Raw genomic sequence first — 25,496 nt, forward strand, 5'->3', positions numbered from 1 at the left:
GAAGCAAAGCCTGGATGAGGCACTCAGTGCCATGGTCTGGTTGCTTGGGCAGGGCTGGGTGCTAGGTTGGACTGGCTGAGTGGGACATGGAAGTGTTGGAGCCAGTCCAGAGGAGGCCACCAAGATGCTCAGAAGGCTGCAGCAGTTCTGCTCTGAGGACAGGCTGAGAGAGTTAGGGCACTGAAGCCTGGAGAAGAGAAGGCTTTGAGGAGACCTTGGAGTGGCCTTCCAGTATCTGAAGGGGGCTACAGGAAGGCTGGGGAGGGACTAGTGACAAGGTCTTCTAATGACAGGACAAGGGGGAATGGGTTTAAAGTGGCAGAGGAGAGATTCAAAGTAGATGTTAGGAAGAAGTTGTTTGCAGTGAGGGTGGTGAGACACTGCAAAGGTTGCCCAGGGAGGCTGTGGCTGCTCCCTCCCTGGAGGTGTTCAAGGCCAGGCTGGATGAGGCCTTGAGCAACCTGTTCTAGTGAGAGGTGTCCCTGCCTATGGCAGGAGGTTGGAATTGGATGATCCTTGAGGTCCCTTCCAACCCAACCCATTCCCTGATTCTATAAGCCCTTGGATCCCAGCAAAACCCAGGACCCTGGCACAGGAGCCAGAGCCCTGTTGCTGCCAAGAGCTCTTGTGCAGGAGCATCTCTGGGCAAGGGTCTGCACTGAGGGGGGATCCAGAGCAATCAGCCAGTTGTGGTTGAGCCCTTCACTGGATAAGCCTGCAGCTCATTTCACTGAGAGGAAAGAAAAGGCAATTACAGTGCAATGAAGGAGCCAGGGAAAACCAGGGAGAAACAAGGTCCAAAGTCCAGAGCAGTGCCACCAGGTGAGACAAAAGCATGGGATGTGGGGCAGGTGCCTGGCAGGGATTGCCATCTGCTGGGCCAAAGGTTGTGCCTCCAGCTACACCCAGCCCACAGCAACACAGCCACTGTCACCCAGCAGTGATGAGCAGCTGGTGGCTCTGGCTCCTTCCTGATGGTCCTGCCCCCACCTCTGCCTGCCTGGGCAAGAGGGAAAATCACTTCCCAAACAGAGGGTAGCTGGCTGGTGTCTATTTAATGTAGCTGAAAGGGTCCTGATTTCAGAGGAACATTGAAGGAGTCTATTGAGGGAGCTGGGGGGGTGCAGCCTGCAGAAGAGGAGGCTCAGGGCAGACCTCATTGCTGACTGCAGCTGCCTGAAGGGAGGCTGTAGCCAGCTGGGTTGGGCTCTTCTGCCAGGCAAGCAGCAACAGAAGAAGGGGACACAGCCCCAAATTGTGCCAGGGCAGGTCTAGGCTGGATGTTAGGAGGAAGTTGTTGTCAGAGAGAGTGATTGGCATTGGAATGGGCTGCCCAGGGAGGTGGTGGAGTCGCCGTGCCTGGAGGTGTTGAAGCACAGCCTGGCTGAGGCACTTAGTGCCATGATCTGATTGCTTGGCTAGGGCTGGGTGCTAGGTTGGCCTGGATGATCTTGGAGGTTTCCTTCAACCTGGTTGATTCTATTCTATTCCATTCTATTCTAAATTAGTGGACATTGAAATTCTTTACAGTGAATCACAGAACCATCAGGGTTGGCAAAGCCCCTCAGGACCATCAAGTCCAATCTAGAACCCTACTCTGCAAGATTGTCCTTAAACCATAACCCTAAGCACCACATCTAAATGACCCACACTGAGGGTGGTGAGACACTGGCACAGGCTGCCCAGGGAGGCTGTGGATGCTCTCTCCCTGCAGGTGTTCAAGGCCAGCTTGGATGGGGCTTTGAGCAACCTGACCTTCTAGGAGATGTCCCTACCCACGGCAGGGGGTTGGAACTAGCTGATCTTTAAGATCCCTTCCAACCCAACCCATTCTATGGCTCTACAAGTCCTTCAGTGATCTCAAAGGTCTTTTCCAACCTAAATGATTCCATGACTTGAAATGCTCTCTCAGCTGCTGGTGCAGTGCACATGGTGCTTTCCTCAGCCTTGTGCAAGGGCTCAGGCATTGGTGGATGGGCAGCATTTAGATCAGTCTGGATTTGCTTTGCTGTTCCTGTTCTTGGAATGAAGCCAACTCAAACTGCCTGGTGAGTGACCTGCAGATCTTAACCACCACAGAGACTCAAGGTGATGAATATGACTCTAAAAGCTATTTAACCACTCACTCACCCCAGCAGAGCTGAGTAGTCACAGGGCCATGAGCACACAGCCTGTGGCACAGTGTCAAGCTGGGGATATACACAGGGGAGGGGAAGGATCCAGAGCCAGCACTGCAAACCCAGCACAGCACAAAAGGGCTGGAGTGGAGGCTGAACTAAGTGCTCACAAAATGCCTGAAGGATGCATTTTGGTCCATTAGTTTCACCCAAGTAAACAAAGAACCTACTACATACATATACAGATGGAGCAGGGATGGGAGGAAACTCACAGGCACGGAGCAGGGATGGGAGGAAATCCAAGCAACAAAAATGCAAACAATATTTGCAGCATTAACCCCCCACACCAGCAAGGAAGAAGCACCCACAACATGCCAGTCCTGACCTATGTGATGGAGAAACAGGGCCTCTGATGGGGGCTTTCTGCACACAGGGCAGGGTCAGCTTCTGCACAGCAAAAAGGTGACCACGGAAAATGCACCTGGGTAAGAGTTCAAGCTTTTTTCACAAGAGGCAAAATCATCACTAAGAGCACAACTGCAAGTCTCAGAAGGAGGGATGTGGAATGGAAAATAGAATCATAGAATCATAGAATCACCCAGGTTGGAAGAGACCTCCAAGCTCATCCAGTCCAACCTAGCAGCCAGCCCTATCCAGTCAACCAGACCGTGGCAGAATAGTTCTTCCCCCAGCCTCTCCAAGTGAACACTGCATTTCAGGGTGTGGTGTCATGGCCATAGAATCATAGAATCAACCAAGTATCACTTAATGGTACAGGCTGGAAGGGACCTCTGGAGATCACAGGATCAGAGGATGCCAGAAGTTGGAAGTGACCCAAAGAGATCATTGTGTCCAACCCCCCTGCCACAGCAGGACCACACAATCTAGCTCAGGTCACACAGCAACACATCCAGACAGGCCTTGGAAGGATCCAGAGAAGGAGACTCCACAACCTCTCTGGGCAGCCTGTGCCAGTGCTCTGGGACCCTTACAGCAAAGAAGTTCCCCCTTGTGTTGTGCTGCAGCTTCCATCCATTGCTCCTTGTCCTATCTCAGGAAGCAGTAAGCAGAGCCTGTCCCCCCCTTCTGACCTCCAGCCCTCACATATTCATAAACATTGATTAAATCACAGAATCATAGAATCAATAAGGTTGGAAGAAACCTCCAAGCTCATCCAGTCCAACCTAGCACCCAGCCCTGGCCAAGTAACCAGACCATGGCACTAAGTGCCCCAGACAGGCTTGGCTGCAACACCTCCAGGGATGGTGACTCCACCACCACCCTGGGCAGCCCATTCCAATGCCAATCACTCTCTCTGACAACAACTTCCTCCTAACACCAAGCCTAGACCTCCCCTGGCACAACTTGAGACTGTGTCCCCTTGGTGGTCTCAGGTTGAAGATCACTGCAGTTGATGATCTTAGAAGTCTTTTCCAACAGAAATAGTTCTATGATTTCCAGAGGTCTGAGGCTGCTTTAGGTCATTTGTGCTTTAAGTTCATATCAAAAAATGAACCTTGCCTGGCTCCTGCACACCATGGCTCTTCACCTCCATCTCTGTCCCTCTTCTTTAGGCTGCCCAGTGAGGTGGTGGAATCACCATCCCTGGAGGTGCTTAAGGGGAGGCTGGATGAGGCACTTAGTGCCATGGTCTAGTTAATTAGAAGGGTTAGGTGATAGGTTGGACTTCAGGATCTCAGAGGTCTTTTCCAACCTGGTTAAGTCTGTGCTTCTGTGATACAGACACCCAAGCAAAGCCTGCATGAGGCACTTAGTGCCATGGTTTAGCTGATTGGAAAGGGCTGGGTGCTAGGTTGGACTGTCTGAGCTTGGAGGTCTCTTCCAACCTGGTTGATTCTATGATTCTATGACACCAGCATCACCCTCACCTCTCCTGAAGAGCATGCTGAAGCCATTATTATTATCTAGCCAGCTTTACAGGTCTCAGACCTTACTATTACTTAGGTTACTAAGTTGAAAGTAGTTTTTATTTACTGGACTCTGCTAGCAAATAAATCTCAGCCACGAGCTCAAGCTCCCATTTATGAGCTGCCTGCACTTCTGGGGTCGTTGCATCCCCTCTGCACCCCCCAGCTGAAGTCCCAAAGAGAGACCTTACCAACCATCTCACCCTGGGTGCACCAAGGCAGGGCTGTTTAACTTCTGCCAACTGCAAGGTCCTCCTGGGCTTTGTAGCCTCCTACTTGAGATTCAGGGTGGAGAAACGTGCTAGGAACTAAGGACTGCAGGGGAAAGCACTTGAGGAGAAGGAGATGGAGGAAACTCAGACAAAAGGTAAGCCCTAGCTGAACTCTCAGGGATTGTGTCTGGCTTTTAAAACGCTGGCAACCTGCAATTCCCTTTAAACTGGGGAACAAAGGAATGCAGGATATTGCCTGGCACCATTCAGGCCGCTGAAGAGCAGATGGTGTCTGCTCCCAGCACTGCCTCGTGTTCATTGTTTCTCACCTCCTCTCTCTCCAAGCTGTATTCTCCTCCCCAGCATCTGCACCCACTGTTTGTTTTGGCTTTTCTTCAAGCTCCTTCCCCAGGCATCCCATTTCTGCAGCTTGGTCCTTCTTGCTTTGGAAACCTCTATTCATCTCCTGAAGCGAAGAGCCCAGAGCCTTGTCTGCCTGTCCCCCAGCAGGCAAAGTCTTCTCTGGGCTTATTCCTACCAGTTTTCATCTTCAGCTTGGCACTGTGAGGCCACAGAGCCTCGAGAGCATCAGGGAAATGGCTGTTGTCTGCATGTCCATGTGCAGTCTCTGCTTCTCTGTGGGGGCTGACTGCTACCTCAGCTGAAAAATGATGGCAGCATTCACAGGATGCTGCCCAAGGGATAGGATCACACCACAAAACATGAATTTCTTACCTGTTGTTTCTAGAAGCCATCATTACACCCTCTCACAGGACAGACCAAGCCAAGCCTTGCTACACTCACTCCACAGTATCCTTCCCTCTTCACAGCTCCCATTCTCATGAAGGGAGGCAATGGCTGGAAGCAGCAAACTCCAACAAAACCATGAACCAGAACTGAAGGATACCAAAAGAGCCACTGGGGTCTTCTGCAGAGGTCCTGCTGCAGACTGTCCCATCTCCTGCTCCATGGAAGCTGGCTCACCAAACTCCTCTTGCTCTGCTCTGTTTCCTCATTTACAAAGCATATTGCTTTTGGAAAGATCTCACTTCCCAGGTACGGGGACTTGTGTCTGTCCCTGCACTGGGTTGTCATCCAAAACACACAGCAGTGTCAGAACAATAGCTACAGGACCTTCAGGGAAGAACAGATCCCTCCCCATCGAGATGTGAGGAAACTGAAGTATATAAACACAGGGAATAGTCCTGCAAGGATGAGAAAGGGCAACTTGGAGAAAGTGCCCCCCTTGAGAATCATAGAATCACAGGATCATGCAGGTTGGAAGAGACCTCCCAGCTCAGCCAGGCCAACCTAGCACCCAGCCCTAGCCAAGCAACCAGACCATGGCACTAAGTGACTCATCCAGGCTTTGCTTCAACACAGCCAGGGATGGTGACTCCACCACCTCCCTGGGCAGCCCATTCCAATGCCAATCACTCTCTCTGACAACAACTTCCTAACAACATCCAGCCTAGACCTGCCCTGGCACAACTTGAGACTGTGTCCCCTTCTTCTGTGGCTGGGTGCCTGGCAGAAGAGACCAACCCCACCTGGCTACAGCCTCCCTTCAGGGAGTTGCAGACAGCAATGAGGTCTGCCCTGAGCCTCCTCTTCTGCAGGCTGCACACCCCCAGCTCCCTCAGCCTCTCCTCATCATGCAGTGCTCCAGGCCCCTAATCATCCTCATAGCCCCCCACTGGATCCTCTCCACTAGATCCCTGTCCCTCCTAAACTGGGGAGCCCAAAACTGAATACAGTACTCAAGATGAGGTCTCACCAGAGCAGAGCAGAGGGGAAGAATAACCTCCCTTGATCTGCTGGACACACCATTTCTAAGACACTCCAGGATGCCATTGACCTTCTTGGCCCCCAGGGCACACTGCTGTCCTGTGAATAACTTGTTATCCACCAGCACTCCCACGTCTCTTCCACAGGGCTGCTCTCCTCCCAACCTGTACTGGTGCAGATCATATGAAGGAAGGCTAAGAGAGAGCTGGGTTTGAGAAGGCTTAGGGGAGACCTTATCACAATGGACCAATACACAAAGGGTCGTTACCAGGAGGATGGAGACTGCCCTTTTACAAGGAGTTCCATGGAAAAGACAAGAGGTGATGGGGCTAAGTTACTGCTGGGGAGATTCCCATTGGATTCCAGAAGAAAACGTTTCCCCATGAGAACGGTGAGAGGTTGGAATCATCTCCCAGGGGAAGCAGTGGATTCTCTTGCATCCAACAGTTTGAAGACTCAGCTTGGCAGTGTACTGTTACCTAAAAAGATGGGACCAGATGATCCTTAGAGCCACTTCCAACTGGGCCTCTGTGATTTAGTGATTCATTGAGTCCAGCATCTCTGATAAGGCAGGTTCAGCTGGAGTGGGCTGCACGGGATTGCATCCAGCTGGGTTCTGAAAGTCTCCAGAGGAGACTGCAGAAGCTCTCTGGGCAGCCTGCTCCAGTGCTCTGCCACCCTCACAGTAAAGAAGTCCCTCTGAGCTCCTCTCTCCCCAGGCATTCATAACCTGAGTTCCTACAGAGCCATTGCACAAGGATGCATGTGGCATGGCACTACTTAGTGACACAAAGTGACTGGATTAGAAGTTAGGAAGGAGTTATTTCCTCTGAGGGTGGTGAGACACTGGCCAAGGTGAGAGGTGGCAGAGGTGGCTGCTGCTCCATCCCTGAAAGCACTGCAGGTCAGGTTGGTTGGTGCTCCGAACAGCCTGCTCTAGTTGAAGGTGTTCCCTGCTGAGTGCAGGAAGGGAGTTGGATCAGGACCTGTAAAGGTCCCTTCCACCTAAACCCATCTGTGATTCTATGATCCCTCAGGGGCCAGCAAAGGCACCAGCCCCCCCAGGACAGCCCCCAGCTTGCCATGTGCCCGTCTCCCCAGACACACTGCCTGGTCCTGCTGAGACTCGCCCACCAGCTGAACTTCACACAGCCTCCAACCCTCGGCACACGAGCTGTGGTGCAGCACAGGAGGGACAAGCCTCTGCAGGCCCCAGGATCAGCCTAGACCCGTTAAGCCTGGCAGAAAACTCCTCTCAGCACTACCAGGGTGCTGAACAAGGGTGTCCTAATTCCAAGGAAGGCAGCGGCAGCCCAGATCCTTGCATGCCTCCGGGGAGAAGAAAGAGGGAAAAGATCAAAACCCAATTAAAACTGGCATCGTGCTGCCTGCTGGGTGCCAGCAGCATGACACAGGGTTTTTTCCCTGGGCTGTAGCTGCTGGTGTGTGCAACGAGGGCAAACAGGGAGCACCTGGGATCCAGCAGGAGTCATGCCTGATGCTGCGTGTAGAGAGCAAGGACTCCATCCTCCATGGGAAAAAGCAAACTGCTGTTCTGGGCATGATGGAACCACACACCCAGAGAACCACAGAACGTTAGGGGCTGGGAGGGACCTCCAGAGGTCATCCAGTCCAACCCCCTGCCAGAGCAGGGGCATCCAGGGCAGGGCACACAGGAACACAGCCAGAGCAGGGGACTCCACAACCTCTCTGGGCAGCCTGCTCCAGGCTCCAGCACACTCACACTGGAGGCTGCTGGAGTTTCTCTCCTGTTCCCATGGCACCTCCTTTGCTCCAGCTTGTCCTCAGTGCCTCTTGTGCTGCCCTTGGCCGTTCCTGGCTGTGTCCTCCTCACACTGCCCTGCACATCTTTGGCACAGCAATGAGGGCAACCCTCAAGCTCCTCTGGTCTTGACCATCACAACCTTCACTGGATTTCTGGTTTTGCCATCCTGTCACCTATCATTTCAAGTCAAACAGCTTCTGAAGGTGCTGGAGTTCTGGAGCAGGCTGCCCAGAGAGGTTGTGGAGTCTCCCTCTCTGGAAAGATTCCAAACCTGCCTGGGCATAAAGGCTGGACCAAATGATCCTTAAGGTCCCTTCCAACCTGGCATTCTATGATTCTGTGACATTGTGATGCTGAGCAAGCTGCTGGGGGTGCCCCTGCTTTACCAGGGGAGTTGGACTGGATCATCTCCAGAGGTCCCTTCCAACCCACACCATGCTGAGGTCTGGGTGATACATTTCTGTGCACAAAGACATCTGAAAGCTTAAGCACTGCTCAGGTACAAGACCCACACAGACATTTTAACCACAGAATGCTAGAATGGTTTTGGCTGGGAAGGATCCAGAATAAGCTGGATCAATGGGCAGAGGTCAGTGGGATTAGGTTCAGTGTGGCCAAGTGTCAGGTGCTGTATTCTGGTCACAACAACCCCATGGATGCTCCAGGCTTGGGGAGGAGTTGCCAGAAAGCTGCCCAGTGGAAAAGAAGCTGGGGGTGGCACTGGTCAACAGCTGGCTGAAGATGAGGCAGCTGTGCTCAAGAAGCCCAACCACATCCTGGTCTGTGCCAGCAATTAGTGTAGCCAGCAGGAGCAGGGAAGTGATTGTGCTCCCTGTATCTGCCCCTGGTGAAGCTGCACGACAAATGCTGCGTTCAGTTTTGGGCTCCTCACTCCAAGCAGGACATTGAGGTGCTGAGGAATGTTCAAAGAACAACAACAAAGCTGGTGAAAAGTCTTGAGAAGTGGCTGGAAGGACCTGGGGTTGTTTAGCCCAGAGAAAAGGAGGCTGAGGGGAGACCTTCTGACTCTCTACAACTCCCAGAGAAGAGGCTGGCACCATGTGGGCATCAGCCTCTTCTCCCAGGTGACAGGACTTATTGTGGCCTTTCAGGATCTGAAGGGAGCCTCCAAAAAAGCTGGGGATATCGGGGACTGAGAGGACTGGGGGGAATGGAGCAAAGCTGGAGGTGGGGAGAGTCAGGCTGGAGGTGAGGAGGAAGTTGCTGAGCAGGAGAGTGGTGAGAGGCTGGAATGGGTTGCCCAGGGAGGGGGTTGAGGCCCCATGGCTGGAGGTGTTTGAGGCCAGGCTGGCTGAGGCTGTGGGCAGCCAGCATGCTCTAGGGTAGGGCGTCCCTGGGCATGGCAGGGGGTTTGGAGCTGGCTGCTCCTTGTGGTCCCTTCCAACCCTGACTGATGCTATGGCAGGAAATGGCTCCCTCGCCCCAGCCGTAGCCATCCCACCATGCTCCTTCCAGGGGCTGCCCAAGACCCGGAGCCTTTCTTAGTCCCAAAAGAAGGTATGGATCCCAGTGGGTGCTGTCGGCAGCGGGTGGCTGCCCCCTGCACCCGGCGTCACAGGAGAACATCCTGCACCAGCTCCCGCACCGTGGGCGCCCGGGACCTGCGCAGCACACAGCCAGGACACAGGCAAGCTCCTTGCTCCCTCCCAGCCAAAGCAGCTTGGGGAATGAAACGGGGACCCAGCACTCACCCTGCGACCTCCATGGGTCACCCCGAAAGCAAGGCGGGCACCGCTCTCGCCGACAGCATGCCATTCGTGCGCCCCCGCGCGCAACTTGCGCACCCCTCACCGCCTTGCGAGCTCCGCGGGCGCAGCCCTCATTCCAAAGAGCCCCCGCGCAAGCTCCGCGGGTGCACCCCACATTCCACGCAGCCTTCGCTCAAGCTCTGCGATGCATCTTTTATTCCACGCAGCCTCCGCGCAAGCTCTCCTTTCCCCACGCAGTCTCCACGGGCTCCGCTGCAGTTGCTGCCTTCCCAGCGTAACCTCAGCGTGCTCTCTCCTTTCCCCGCACAGCCTCCGCGCACGTCCTGCGGGACCTCCCCTTTCCCCGCACAGCCTCCGCGCAGGTTCGGCGGGACCTCCCCTTTCCCCGCACAGCCTCCGCGCAGGTTCGGCGGGACCTGCCCTATCCCCGCAGTGCCCCCGCGCGATCCCTTTCCCCGCACAGCCTCCGCGCAAGACCTGCGGGACCTCCCCTTTCCTCGCACCGCCTCCGCGCAGGTCCTGCGGGATCTCCCCTCTCCCTGCGCAGGTCCTGCGGGATCTCCCCTCTCCCCGCGTAGGACCTGCGGGATCTCCCCTCTCCCCACGCAGCCTGCCCCTCCGCCGTCCCTCTCCCCGCGCAGGCTCCGCGGGCGCGCAGGCGGCACCGCCCCCTGCAGGCAGCCGCCGGACTCCATCCCCCAGTCGGCCCCGCGGCTGCCGTCGGCCCCGCGCCTGCGCCCTGCTCTCCTCCCCCCCCCCCCCCAGCTCCAAGTTTGGAGCTCTCCGCTGCCAGCCCTGGCCCATCATGTAGGTGCAGCAGGAGCCTTCCCCACCATTGCAGAGCGGAGCGGGGGGAGGACAACCCCCCGCCCTGCAAGCTGCCCTGCAGCGTGTGCAATTGCAGGGCCGCTCCCCTCACCCCCTTAACCCCCCCCCCCCACCCCCCCAGCTGCACCCCGCTGCAAGGAGAGCTGCTGCAGCGAGTCAGGACAACTCCCCGCTGCAGGAGGATTTGAGCGCTTGCAGTTTGCATCTTTGTTGCAAAACTAAGCTCCAGAGGAGAGGCAAGGCAAAGTCTTTTGTGCTCCCCTCCCCCACCAAAGCCAAGGGGACAATGTCTCAGGCCAGAGGTAAGGCTCCTGCTTCTCTTCGGGGGCAATTCTGCAGCCAGCCGTGCATGCATGTCCGAAAGTTGCATGCATGCAGTGTGGGGGATGATGCAGCTGCAGGGGTGAAGTTTGAGGCGTTGAGCGGCTGCAGTTGCATTTCCTGTTTGGTTGTGCGGCTCTGCAGGCGCACACACACCACACACACACACACACACACACATACACATACAGAGCTCCCGGCAGGCAGGGCTGGCACTTCAGCTGTGCATTGACGTTGCTGGAATTCTTTCGCTGGGCTCGCTGAAACCTTTTCTTTATTATTATTAATATTTAATTTTAAATTATTCTTTTTCCTGCTTTTTTTAATTCTTTGGGGGTTTGGGTGGTTTTTTTTTTTTGCACAATCAGGGCAGCTCAGGAGCAGCAGCTGCATGCACGGGGCTGCAGCTGCCGTGCATGTTGCATGTGCATGCATGCAAGCAGGGTTGCATGTGGGGTTGCAGCTTGTTAACACGTGCAAAACAAACAAACAAACCAACAAAAATAAGCCCCAAACCTCACCGAACAAACAAACAAAAAAACTTTTTGGAGAAGTCCATGCAGCAGATGAAAGGTGAAACTTGAGTGGAGTTACCAGGAATTAAATATATACCTATGTTTCCATGGGGAAGTATTGTTCCTGTGCCAGGGCTGAGATCATTTTCCACTGATTTCTAACCCCCCCCCTCCCCTCCCCCTCCCCCTTAACTCCCCACCCCTACCCTTTAAATATTTGGTAACTTTTGGTCTGAGGCAGCAGTGAGGTTTGGAGAGCAGGTCGCATGCGGAGGATCTGCTTTATTTAGCACTTGGGCTGGGGTTGGAGAGAGGAGTTTCTGGGCAGGGGGACACAAGGATTAATACTTTATGTAGGTTGCTGCCTTGCTTTTATTTTCTGGCCAGGTTTGATCTTTGCTTTTCGAACAGAAACCTGCCCCCGTGGCGCTCGGGGGACGTGGTTTTGTGGGCATGGTGGGTGTTGAGTTGCTGGTTGGGGCTGGGATGGTCTTAGAGGTCTTTTCCAACTTGAACGTCTCTGTGATTAGCCTGGAGTGGTTCTGCCTTGTGTCCTGCAGGAGGGGAGGTGGAGAATTCCGTGTTGCAAGTATGCTGTGGGAATGCAACAGTCCCTGCAGGAGCAGGCTGCAGGGGGGTGGGCGGGGGGGGGGTTGGTGGTGGTGGTGTCAGGAGGAGCTGCTCCATTGTGAAAAGAGATGCACAGATGTCAGGGACCGGCCACAAAGATGCAACTCTGGAATGTTTGGGTTTGATATTGCTGCTTGTCTCGGTGCATTCTGCAGTTAGGAAGTGTGTGTGGAGGGGGTGAGAGACAACTCAGGGCCCAGTGGAAAAGCAATTCCCAACCTGGGACTTCTCGTTGTTAACTGCGTTTGGGGTGTGTGTGTGTGTGTCCCCAAAATACATTAGTGAAGCCCATGGCCTTGCTGGGAGGGCACTGGAAGGAGCTGCTTTTGCAGCTCTTGCCACACGGGGCTTTATTTTTTCCCCTTTGTAAGAAAAAATGTAAAGTTGTTGTATAATTTATTCCTAATTTGGGTTTGCTGCAGTCATCTTTTCCAGCCAAGCAGAGCATGGTCAAAGTTTCCAACAGAAAGAGCCAAGGAAGTTTGATAATGCAGAATTGAGCCCAGCGATGCCCTCGGCTCGTTGCTGCTCCTTGCGAGACCTGGGGAGGGGGGGGGGCAGGCGGTCCCTGCAGAGCCTTGGGGTGGGAGAGCTGGATTGCATGGAGACAGCGACAGGCAAGGCCCTGTGCTGGTGACCCTGCAGCCCACCCTCACAGGGTGCCATGCTCAGCCTCGTCTCGCCTCCTCAGTAGGGGGCAAGTGGGAAAGGAGAACCCACGCAACGCGATCTCGGTGAGTGGCATCGCTCCGGAGTCCCTTTTCCCTCCGCCTCATGCTCTGCAGTCCCAGTGTCTAAGCTGGAATTCCTTACAGGGATAACTTTTCCAGGTTCAGCTGTTGGGGCTGAGGTTTTGCTCAGGAAGGGGTTTCAGCTCCGGGGTTTGCACCGGAGGTATCGTTCTCCAGGATGAGCTAAGGGAGGCATCATCTGCATTTCGGGATCAGCTTTCATGTGTTGCACAGGAGGTTCCTCGTCAGCTTTCTGAAATAGTGCTCAGAGCTTCGGCCAGCTGCTGAGCTGCTGAGCCCTCTCCTGACTTTGAATCCCTTCCAAAGTTGTGCTGAGAATTTGCCAGAGATTAATTTCTGTGATGCTGCTGGTCAGGGGGAGCATGTAATCCCGAGCGTTAGTTGGGCAAGACTCACTGCCTACAAAGAATCTCACCTAGTTCAGAAGGCAGAACTGCTCCCCAAAGCCCTACCTGTGCTGTGGGAAGAAGCTGAGGTGCTCTGCTTTCAGTGTAGACTGTAGAAGGTAAAACTCTCCCTGGAGCTCTGAAACAGCAGCTTCATTCTGGCCCTTTCCATAGCAGGAACCAGCAGATGCTTCCAGCGTTGTGCTTGGACTACTTAGCTAAATTCCCAGTGCCTTGGTGGACTCCTTAAGATTTTGTGGTCCAAAAAAAAATGTGTCTCCTTCTCTGGAGACTTTCAAAACTCACTTGAATGTGTTCATATGTGGCCTGCCCTGGTAGGGAGGTTGGACCTCCACAGGTCCCTTCCAGCCTCCACCAGGTGAACCTGCCTTGGCAGAGAGATTGGACCTCCAGAGGTCCCTTCCAGCCTCTACCAGGTGAACCTGCATTGGCAGGGAGATTGGACCTCCAGAGGGCCCTTCCAGCCTCCACCAGGTGAATCTGCCCTGGTATGGAGGTTGGACCTCCAGAGGTCCCTTCCAGCCTACACCAGGTGAACCTGCCCTGGCAGGGAGATTGGACCTCCAGAGGTCCCTTCCAGCCTCCACCATTCTATGGTTCTGTGAAAACACAGCTCAAGTCAGAAAGGCATCACTGGACACAAACTCCTGCAGCCAGGATCTGAAGGGGGCCTCCAAAAAATCTGGGGAGGGACTTTTTAGGCTGTGAGGGAGTGCCAGGACTGGGGGGAATGGAGCAATGGGGAGAGTCAGAGTGGATGTGAGGAGGAAGTTGTTGAGCAGGAGAGTGGTGAGAGGCTGGAATGGGTTGCCCAGGGAGGTGGTTGAGGCCCCATGGCTGGAGGTGTTTGAGGCCAGGCTGGCTGAGGCTGTGTGCAGCCTGCTCTAGGGTAGGGTGTCCCTGGGCATGGCAGGGGCTTTGGAGCTGGCTGCTCCTTGTAGTGCCTTCCAACCCTGCCTGGTTCTATGATTCTATGATCCCATTCTCTTTTCTAACATCATTCTTTTAAGTTGCAAAATGGTGCTTTGAGTTGAATGGAGCAATCCACAGCAAATACTCTTTCTCCAAGCACAGCAGGACCCTGTGACCCATTTCTCACCTTCAAAGAGGTGTCCACTCCGCATGAGTGGGAGTTGATGGTGATGGTCATTAAGAAGTAGTTGAGTTGTGGCCCAAATATGACCCATTTGGCTGTCATAACTGATAGGGTATTATTCTGGAAGAGAGAAAAAGAAACAATAATGAGGAAGTTCATATTAATTACAAGCCAGACAGGGCTTGTGGCTGTAAATCATAGCATCAACCAGGTTGGAAGAGACCTCCAAGCTCATCCAGTACAACCTAGCACCCAACCCTACCCAATCAACTAGAACATGTCATTAAAAGCCCCATCCAGGCTTTTCTTGGACACCTCCAGAGAATAGAATCATAGAATCATAGCATCAAGCAGGTTGGAAGAGACCTCCAAGCTCATCCAGTCCAACCTAGCACCCAGCCCTATCCAGTCAACTAGACCATGGCACTTGAGACACTCAAGAGTCTTCCACATTCATTGTAAAGGGAGAATATTTCACTCACAAAACCCACAGAGAAGCAACCTGCAAGGGTGTGAATTTCTCAGTTGAAAGAAGAAAAGGGGAGGGGGAGCAGTTCCCATCAGAGCCCTAATTCATAACCAGTGCACTGAAATGAGCTGCTTTTAACTCAACATTGAGCTCACTCCTAATTCTCAGCTGTTTTACTCTTCCAAATGCAATTCTGTGCTCCAGCTGAAAAGGGATACCGAGAGTACGAGAACCACATCCCACGTGATGCTGGCTGAATGTGTACCTATGGACTTTGACCAAAGGCCATGCACCTATTCAAAATACTACATTTGATGTAAAATGCTCCTTTTTTTGTTGTTGTTGTTGTGGTTTATTTTTTCTGTAGCCTCCCCAGCTGGAAGTTCTCAGTGGGACCAATGCAAAGCCTCAACGTTTGCTTTTATGCCTTTTTGGGTTGGTTGGGTTTTTTTTTCTTCAATCCTAGGGGAGGTGGCAGGGTTTTTGCTGGTATAAAATTAACCCATGAGCAGTGTGAGGCTTGCTGTTGGTTGTGCAATGTGCAGTTTGCCTCGTCAGCACCACCTCAGCTCCCTCACCATGACATAGGCACTTGGCAAGGGGTGCTTGCCGGAGCGCGGGGAGCCAAGCTGCGGCACGGTCAGCCAGGTGCAAGCCTAGCAAAGCTTGGCCTGGCAGCAAGCACCAACCTCAGTTTTAGTTTGAGCTCCTGGTTTAGTTTTCACTTCATTTATTTGTTTAAGGATACCTTGTTGAATTGCAAGAGGCCTGGAACAAAAGGCCTGTGAGGAGAGGCTGAGGGAGCTGGGGGTGTGCAGCCTGCAGAAGAGGAGGCTCAGGGCAGAGCTCATTGCTGTCTGCAGCTACCTGCAGGGAGGCTGTAGCCAGGTGGGGTTGGGCTCTGCTGCCAGGCAAGCAGCAACAGAACAAGGGGACACTTTCTCAAGTTGTGGCAGGGGAGGTCTAGGCTGAATGTTAGGAGGAAGTTGTTGTCAGAGAGAGTGATTGGCATTGGAATGGGCTGCCCAGGGAGGTGGTGGAGTTATTGTCTCTGGAGGTGTTGAAGCCAAGCCTGTCTGAGGCACTTAGTGCCATGGTCTAGTTGCTTGGCCAGGGCTGGGTGCTAGGTTGGCCTGGCTGATCTTGGAGGTCTCTTCCAACCTAGCTGATTCTGTGGTTCACCCTGTTGCATGTGCCATCTGCTCTGCAGTGAAGCTGCCCTAGAGCTTGTTTGGGTTAAGAGGGGGGCAAATGTTTGTAAAGAGGTTTAAAGGGTCTCATGCAATGCCATGCTGCAGGAATTAACCAGCATGAGAAAGAAGGAAAATAAAAAGGAAAACAAACCATGAGGTAGAAAGTATTAGGCTAGAAATGTCTGACATAAGCCAAATCTCTGCTCTACAGAGCTGAGCAAGAGGAAACCAGTACACCTGGTGAAGACTCCCCAGTTGCTGTGTTCTGTTTCCCATTCCATCTGCATTGCACTGCAGATGTGTTTTGCTTGCAGTACTACTGGGCTGTGCAGGGAAGGAGCTCTCACCTCCTCCCCCACCCTCCCAGGCAGCTACACCTGGGCTGCAAAAACCAGATTGCATTTCCAGGGAGCCCCATCCCCACAGCACAGCATGGCACAACAGCCAGGAACATGCCCTGGAGGTGCTGAAACAAAGCCTGGATGAGGCCAGGGATACCTCACACCATATCATAGAATCAACCAGGTTGGAAGAGATCTCCAAGATCATCCAGTCCAACCTAGCACCCAGCCCTATCCAGTCAACCAGTCCATGGCACTACGTGCCCCAGCCAGGCTTTGCTTCAACACCTCCAGGGACAGCGACTCCACCACCTCCCTGGGCAGCCCATTCCAATGCCAATCACTCTCTCTGACAACAACTTCCTCCTAACATCCAGCCTAGACCTCCCCTGGCACAACTTGAGACTGTGTCCCCTTCTTCTGTTGCTGCTTGCCTGGCAGAAGAGACCAACCCCACCTGGCTACAGCCTCCCTTCAGGCAGCTGCAGACAGCAATGAGCTCTGCCCTGAGCCTCCTCTTCTGCAGGCTGCACACCCCCAGCTCCCTCAGCCTCTCCTCATAGGGTTTGTGTTCCGGGCCTTTCACCAGCTTTGGGGTGAATTCCCTCCCATGACACATACACAAGCTGCTAAGGTGAAGCAGGTGATGCTCAATTAAAACCACAGGAGTAATTTAGAGAGATGAGACACTTCATTCCTTCAAGAGTATTGGCATCAATGGAGCACAATTACCTGCAAGTCACAGGGCAGATGAGCAGATTCTGTGCACTGTGCTTGCAAATACACAAGATGAGTAAGAAGTTGGCTTCCCCCCTCTGCCTCAGACAATACCTGCATTTGATCTCACTTGTCCAGTTTCTCTTGCTGGAAAAAAAAGAACTTGTAACATCACCTAGAGAAGCCTCTCAAAGGGATTTAAAACCAACACATCTGGCAGAAGCTCCAGTTCCTTCCCTCACACTAGCAAAGTAGCATGGGAGGTCTGATAACACAGAGAGTTGGGAAGACACTTGGAGCCCTCCACTGTGAATGCACTTGGAGGACCTCAGGGTCATGATGATTTCCAGCTCTTTCCCCTGAAGTTCTCTGCCTTCACCCCATGAACTTGCATTTCTAATGCTCAGCCTGCCCACAGCTCTCCTGCTCAAGGTGCAAAGCTCTGCATCCGCAGGGAGTTAAAGCAGGACCTGGGCAGCTCACAACTTCCTGAGGGTGGTACAAAAATTCCTGAGCAAAGGAAAGGGCTGAAAAGCAGAGCATGGAGTTGTCCATTGCTGTGGTCACTCACGTTTTGGGGGACAATCAGTGCATTGTAGGAGTTGGCAGCGTGGCCACCAGCAGCATCATTATGTTGAGTCACTCTCCAGTGGTAGAGTAAATTGCAGGAGTGCTCATTTTAGATGTGGACAAAGCTATAATTAAAGGGGGGGGGGGGAAGTTTCCTTAGCTGTAAAGTTACTTAGCTCCCTCCCTTAGGGCCTGTCTGGGAATAGTTGGAGATTAGCATTATCAGGTAGAGCTGCATTAGCATTAGCAGGAAAGCAGAACCAGGACCCTGGAGTATTGTGATCTGTGGTGGCAAAGTGGTGAAGGCTGTTCCATATCTATAGAATCAGGCAGGGTTGGAAGGGACCACAAGGAGCAGCCAGTTCCAACCCCCCTGCCATGCCCAGGGACACCCTACCCTAGAGCAGGCTGCACACAGCATCAGCCAGCCTGGCCTCAAACACCTCCAGCCATGAGGCCTCAACCACCTCCCTGGGCAACCCATTCCAGCCTCTCACCACTCTCATGCTCAACAACTTCCTCCTCACCTCCAGGCTGACTCTCCCCACCTCCAGCTTTGCTCCATCTACTCATTATGCAGCAAGCATTTTGTTTTTTCATCTGTTCCAAATTCTCAACATTCTGCATGTTGACAGACGTGCAAGGAAGAGTAAAATTGCTCAGTAAAATGCAATTTGGAGAGGGGAAGTCTGAGTCTCTCACTTGGAGGGGCTTTCTGTTGCCTCCAAGCCAAAATGAGAGCTACCCTTTCCTTTTGAGCTAGAAATTCCAGACACCCAGTTTGATGTTTCAGAAGGTTCATCCCACAATGAAAGTCTCTGGGGTGCTAAAACACTTCTGAATCATCTTTACTTTGAAGCTGTTGCAAGCAAATAGTGAACATCCTTTATGGAAGCTCAAAAAAGCCACTTGTGCATCTTGGCTCTGCTGATGCTAGCAAAGCTGCAGGTGAGCATTGCTCTGGATTTGCATCTCCTAGTCAAGCAGGGGCCCAAGTTTATATGGGCATGGTAAGAGCAATATCCAACTGCATCAGGAGAGTGTTTTGGGGTAGGAGCAACTCAGGCTCCTTTCCCCACACCCTCCCCAGTTGCTGTAGAAGCCATGGCTATGGCTTGTTAGGCTGTTGGGAAAAGCTGAGTGCAGTGAAGCCCGAGGAGCATTGTGCAAACAGCCTGAGGGAGCAGCCTCTGCAGCTCAGATAGAGTTTCATATTTGTAAGAAGGATTGCAGGGAGAGGAGGCTTTTTTATTCCCCCTCCCCTTTCTGTTTGAGCAGGAAAACTTCACTGTGCAAAGCTGATCCAGTTTCTTACTGTTGCTGTTTTGTTAGCCTACTTAAGCTTGCAATTCTATAATCGAGGCTAGATTTTCCAAGTCTGCACCCAAGCAGATCACAAATCATTAGAAGAGCTGAAGCCCAAGCACAACATCCACTTTTGATTGCACTCAGTTGAATACAGTGGGGGAAAAAAATGAAATAAAGGGGGAAAAAAACCTCAACAAAACCCAGGAGGAATTGTAGATGAGATGCCAAAGATAAGGCAGCAACAGAAAATAAGTACAGGAGTCAACACTTGACTGTGTCTGCAGCAAGAGACCTTTAATGAAGGCTGCAGCAGCAGCATAGGCTTGGGAGCTGCTTTTGAAGGAGAGTCCTTTTCTAAAGCCAACCATGTAATTGCACTCAAAGAAACAATGCTTATCAGGGCCAAATGGCCTCAGAGCATCTCTGGCTGCTCTGCTCTCCAAGTGCAGGCAGCATTACTTTGCTGCTGCTTTTCATCCCCCCAGCAGAGGTCTGAGCCTGAAGTTCTTGACGTGTGCATTTGCAGCAGGGCTGGTTTGACACTCAAGCAACAGGTTAGATTATAAAAGCTGCAGCTTCCCTCCCTGTTATCATTCCTCCTAAGAGTGCTTATTGCTTCTCCAGTAGTTCATGGTCAGAGATAGAAAATGACTCAAATTAGGTGTTTTGTTGTTCTGACAGCTATAAAGTAGTGGAAGTCCCCACTGGGCAGTGACAAACCTTCCCAGAAGTGGCAGCGTCCAAAAGGAAGGGAGAGAGGACATTTTAAAAGCCAAGCCAGCATTGATCACTGACTTTCATTCCCTGGACTTGCTCCATCATATCTGCTCTCATCAGCTCTCAGCATCTCCCATCTCTCATGCTCAGGAGCCCCAGTGAGAGCCCGCTGGACTCCCATGCTCACACAAGTACCTGCACGTCAGAGCTTGAAGTGTTCACTTGCAAACCAGGGCACACCAGATGAGAAGGTCCTTTTGGTACCAGCTCTGCATGGAGGGGGGTTTGTGCAGAGCCTAGCACTGCCCTGGGCATCAGCTTCTTGTTCCAGGGCACTTCTCCAGCACTGGCAGCTGGCAGTCATTTAAGAGGCACACTTTCCAGCTTTGATTTCAACACAGCCCTTCTCCCCACCTCCCTCCCTCCTTTTCTTTTCCTAGGGCTGCTTTAATTGCCTGCAATTAGGGTCTCCAGTGCTGCAAAAGTATGAAGAAATAAACCCAAGTCTGGCTTTGTAAGGACTGGGATTGATTTCTTCTTTGAAACAGCTGATGCTGTGGCCTTTCAAGTGTCAGCCTGTGATCAGAGCCTTTCTGCACGCTGCTGCCCCTGGGCATCAAAGCACAGATACATGACATATATTGTCATTTTGTTCTTGGAGTGAAACACCTGTAGGAGCTGGGAGCAGCTGTCCCCTTCTTCCAGTGAGATGAAGGAAAAGACAGACTTTACATGCTGTCATCCAAATGCCAAAACCCCTTTGGGCAAAGCCAGGTCTTAAATAGATTTGTTTAAGCACTGAACCTCAGCACTTAGCACAAAAAAACCCCTCAACAGGAGTACAAGGCACAGCACAGGGCTTTTGGAAGCCCTGGTGAGTCCCAGAAGGTGCAACAGGTCACCTCCAGCCCTGTGCAAGGAGGCCAAGGTCTGGCCAGCTGGGACACTGGGCTGGTAATGAGGTGCAGACAGAGATCTGACCTTAATTTCTAAATGCCACGTGGAATTTGGAGGTAGAAACATGGTAGGGAAGCTGTGACAGTTTGCATCCTAAGCTTAAACAGCACTGGAGGTTTTGGACACGGAGAGGTAGAGTTAACTTGCAGCCTCTTCTTGCAGGTTTCCTTCTCCTCAGAGAAAGATGCTGCTGGTTAATGCAGAAGCTGACGCTCAAGCCGACCTTGGTACTTAACCATACTAATTAATTGCTTTCAAAAACCACAAGATTGACCTTCACTGCATGCCCACAGATTTTTCTCTCATTTAACAAGCAGAGGGTTGGCAGATTAGCCTATTAAAGGAGAAGAAAGGCAATACACTAGACACTGGGGTTGGTTTTCTTTCAACATGTTCCAAAGTGTGTTCTGTTTTTAAACTATGGGAGATGGAAACCATAATCCCCCTGATAACAGACCAGGAGATTATAGAATCACTACTCCTTGAGTGCAGTGTCCAGTTCTGGGCTCCTCAATTCAAGAGAGATGTTGAGGTGCTGGAAGGTGTCCAGAGAAGGGCAAAACAGCTGGGGAGGGGCCTGGAGCAGAGCCCTGTGAGGAGAGGCTGAGGGAGCTGGGGGTGTGCAACCTGCAGAAGAGGAGGCTCAGGGCAGAGCTCATTGCTGTCTGCAGCTCCCTGAAGGGAGGCTGTAGCCAGGTGGGGTTGGGCTCTGCTGCCAGGCAACCAGCAACAGAACAAGGGGACACAGCCTCAAGTTGTGCCAGGGAGGTCTAGGCTGGATGTTAGGAGGAAGTTGTTGTCAGAGAGAGTGCTTGGCATTGGAATGGGCTGCCCAGGGAGGTGGAGTTGCCATCCCTGGAGGTGTTGAAACCAAGCCTGGCTGAGGCACTTAGTGCCATGGTCTGGTTACTTGGCTAGGGCTGGGTGCTAGGTTGGACTGGCTGAGCTTGGAGCTCTCTCCCAACCTGCTTGATTCTGTGATTCTAGAAGAACTTGGATGCTTGCCAAGAGAGCTGTTGTACAGACTAACCAAAGGACCAGACTGATGAATTGTGTGAGAGGACATCGCAAAACACACACAGAGTACCCCCCCCTGCACCCCCGACAGAGCAGCATCTGAACTGGCAGGAGAGCCCAAAATAGTGGCTGGCAGCTGCAGAGGGCAAGACAGACGCCGCGTCCGAAGCTGATGAGCAGCGAGTTGCTCTCTGCAGGCAGGAGCGGTGAATCCACAGCAGGCACCGCTCTGGCAGCGAGCAGGACCTCTGGGCTCACAGCTCTCCAGGGGGCTCGCAGCTCTCCAGGTCTTTGCAGGGTGACAGGAGGGGAACGTGCCCTTGCTCACTGAGAGAGTCATTGGACACTGGAATGGGCTGCCCGGGGAGGTGGTGGAGTCGCCGTCCCTGGAGCTGTTCAAGGCAGGACTGGACGTGGCACTTGGTGCCATGGTCTAGCCTTGAGCTCTGTGCTAAAGGGTTGGACTTGATGATCTGTGAGGTCTCTTCCAATCCTAATAATACTGTGATACTGTGATACACCTGAGCTCAGCCGCACGCCAGGCTTCCTCCTAGCATGACTTCAGTTTCATTCATGTCATTAGGCAGCTTCCTTTGTAGCTTGGCATGTGATTTTTTGTTATTTCCTCTCCCCCCCTTCCCTTTCCCTCACAAACATTTGATACTTCCCCCGCAAGAAGGGAGAAGCTTTCTGTCTGATAAGAGCCTGGAACAGTTTCCTGCAATAGGAGCATTCCTCCTCTCGCTCTTCCTGCGCAGACCTCAGAACAATGCCAGCGCTTCCAGCATCAACAACCGCTCGCTGCACCTCGCAGCACAGGCATTCAGGGCCCATCCTGTGCAAGCATCTCCCCAGCCAGCACCTCCTGCAAAGAAAGGAGCTATTTCTCCCCCCCCCCCCCCCCCCCCCCCCCTTTCTTTTTCCAGGAGCTTGCTTTAAAAAGGCATTGCTGCAGCTGAAACCAAGGAGCAATCTGGGAGATTGAATCCCAGCCGATGCAGAGCAGCTGCAGCCAAGCAGGGCTCTCTCACTTGGACAAGAAAAGGCTGAAGATTTTTTTTTCCCCCCTTTCCTCTTAAAAGGGAAGCTAAAGAGGGGATTTTTTTGTTCCTCCTGCTCTGATCTTGAAGCAGCTCATGCACATGCTAAGGTCAGAGCACGCCAGTCCTTCTGCAGCCGTCAGCAGGGCTCAATATCACAGCATCACAGTATCATCAGGGTTGGAAGAGACCTCACAGATCATCAAGTCCAACCCTTTACCACAGAGCTCAAGGCTAGAGCATGGCACCAAGTGCCACATCCAAATATGCTTGGGCTTGAGCACACACAGGAGAATGTACAAGGTTGGGGATGTATTGTGTCCTGGTTGCTAAGTAGGATGGACATTATGGATCTGTGCAGATGATTCATAATGCCCTGTTTAATCTTGGCTGCTTCTTCCCCCCACCTCCCCATTTCTGCTTATCTGCTCTTGCAGCTTGGAAAGCTTAGAAACCTCACATGCTTCCTGGGGCATGACAAGGAGCAATGGATGGAAGCTGCAGCACAGGCGGCTCCAGCTCAAGACAAGGGGCAACTTCTTTCCTGTAAGGGTCCCAGAGCCCTGGCACAGGCTGCCCAGAGAGGTTGTGGAGTCTCCTTCTCTGGAGACTTTCAAAGCTTAGAAACCTTACTTGCTCCCTGGGATAGGACAAGCAGCAATGGATGGAAGCTGCAGCACAGGAGGTTCCAGCTCAACACAAGGGGGAACTTCTTTCTTGTAAGGGTCCCAGAGCACTGGCACAGGCTGCCCAGAGAGGTTGTGGAGTCTCCTTCTCTGTTGACTTTCAAAGTCTGTCTGGATGTGTTCCTGTGTGATCCGTGCTAGACTGTGTGGTCCTGCTGTGGCAGGGGGTTGGACTGGATGATCTCCTTGGGTCCTTTCCAACCCCTAATATCCTGTGATCCTATGATGGTGTTTGCAGGCATGTCCCTATATAAGTGAAGCTGCAGCCCTGGACCTCCACAGGGAGTTCTATGGAGGCTTTGACAGTAAGGTTTATAAAGGGAGTTCTGTGTTCACAGCTCCTGATTTAGAAGGTTGGGTGGAGAGATGTAACCTGATGGGGTCTGATCCACGTGGCTAGAAAAAAAAGTCTGCCTGGTTGTGTCAGGGACACTTTACTGGGGGAAGGAAAAAAAGGCCAAAGCTTGGCACTCTTCTGCCATGATGGATTTCTTCAGCATGTTTTCTCTACTGAAATGAAACTGCATGATAGAACTTGGGGAAAGGCTTTTGGTTTTTACATACTGCTTGTTTTCTCCTGTGACATACAAGCAAATGTATGCTCTCAGCAGGTGTCTGGAGGAAGAGCTGCAAATCCATGCTCTCTGACTGGGCTAACAGCTGTTTGAACTTGAAAGAGCTTCCCTGGAAGCCCCAAGAGCTGTCTTGCATCTTGCAGGCCTTCATGTGCTTGGCTTTGAGCCTTCTCACATGTCTGCAGAAGTACATTGCTGAAATGGTTGCAGGACCAAGACTTTGTATCCCTGGTTGGACCAGGCTGACTGCAGCTGTAGCAGCGGTGGAGCAGGTCTGGCTCTTGGTGTTTTGGCCACTGGTGGCTTCATGGAGCAGCATGGACTGGGAGCAGTTCTTCTCCTGAAGCCTGCTGCACTATTGGGGTGGTGCCCAAAACTTCAGTGGGTGGGTGCTGGGGGTCTGAAGTGAGTTTGGCTGCCCTGGAGTGTCTCAGTGGGCAGAAGGCTCCTGTGTGTGTCTAAAGCAGGACCTACGCGTTTGCTGGGAGGCATTGCCAGCAGAGGGAGCATCAGTTGGTTTCTCCCATCTATGCTGCCCAGAGCTGTCTTTAATTACACTTCAATGCAAAAACAGGCAAATGAGCTCTTTAAAGAAAGAGAAGAGTAGCAAAAGGGAGCTGCACAAAAGCATATTGGCCAAAGACTTGGAACGTGTTGAAAAGTTAATCACAATATTTGACTGAACCGTTGCGAAACTCAACCTGTGGCAATATGTTAAGGAAGGAAGCAGATCCTCTCCTTCCATGCCAGTGCTGTGGGGGCTGCAGTGTTCTTCTGACTCAGGAAAACCTCCATCTGAGAATGCCACCAGATTTCTAATCAACTCATCTGTCTTGGCCTGAGCTGTGTGTGAAGGGTGGAGTGTGAGCTGTGTGTCGCCATGAAGAACAGTAGCTGCTGGTTTGAAATGCTCCTGAGTGGTGTTTGCATCATGGAAGAGGAAAGTCATCCTAGAATTACCTTCAGTTCTCTCTTTCTGCCCTCTTGAGACCCCACCTGGGGTACTGTGTACAATTCTGGAGCCCCCAACACAAGAAGGACATGGAACTGTTGGAGCCAGTCCAGAGGAGGCCATGAGGATGCTCAGAGGGCTGCAGCAGCTCTGCTCTGAGGACAGGCTACAAGAGTTGGGGCTCTGCAGCCTGGAGAAGAGAAGGCTTCAAGGAGACCTTGGAGTAGCCTTCCAGGATCTGAAGGTGGCTACAGGAGGGTGGGAAGGGACTATTGACAAGGTCTTGTAATGATAGGATGAGGAGGAATGGGTTTAAACTGGCAGAGGGGAGATTGAAAGTGGATGTTAGGAAGAAGTTGTTTGCAGTGAGGGTGGTGAGACACTGGCACAGGTTTCCCAGGGAGGTTGTGGAGCACAGAAGCACAGAATGTGATCAAAGATCACATTCTGTGCTTCTGTGCTCCACAACCTCCCTGGAGGTGTTCAGGACCAGGTTGGATGAGGCCTTGAGTGACTTTTTCTAGTGGGAGGTGTCCCTGTCTATGGCAGGTGGTTAGAACTGGATGAGCTTTGAGGTCCCTTCCAACCTAAACCATTCTGTGATTCAGCACTTTGAGTTGAAACAAACAGTTGCCAGATGCCAAACAGACCAGCACAAGCTGGGGACCAAAGTAGTTCAGGCTGGAGGTGTCTTGTACAGCTTTGACACTCTTTGTTAGGTTCTTTCAACCCTGAGGTGCTGTCTTGCCCTGAGGAGCACAGTGGATGCTAGTCCATGTGGTTCATGTGTGGATCTTCTGCAAGGAATGAGGATACTCAGTGAAGAAATCACACAATGTTAGGG

The 25,496-nt window shown here is 52.4% G+C and overlaps 1 protein-coding gene across 1 annotated transcript in view; it reads left to right on the forward strand.

The window, feature by feature from the left end:
• Positions 1 to 10,384: 10,384 nt before the first annotated feature.
• MAP2K6 (mitogen-activated protein kinase kinase 6) overlaps positions 10,385 to 25,496 on the forward strand; it is a 61,899-nt gene continuing 46,787 nt past the window's right edge. Inside the window, exon 1 of the mRNA XM_064151745.1 lies at positions 10,385 to 10,691. Within this exon, the coding sequence (XP_064007815.1) occupies positions 10,676 to 10,691 (16 nt within the window). The 5' untranslated portion in view covers positions 10,385 to 10,675. The remainder of the gene's footprint in view (positions 10,692 to 25,496) is intronic.

Source organism: Pogoniulus pusillus, chromosome 11, assembly GCF_015220805.1.
Source record: "Pogoniulus pusillus isolate bPogPus1 chromosome 11, bPogPus1.pri, whole genome shotgun sequence".
Classification (NCBI taxonomy): Eukaryota; Metazoa; Chordata; class Aves; order Piciformes; family Lybiidae; genus Pogoniulus; species Pogoniulus pusillus.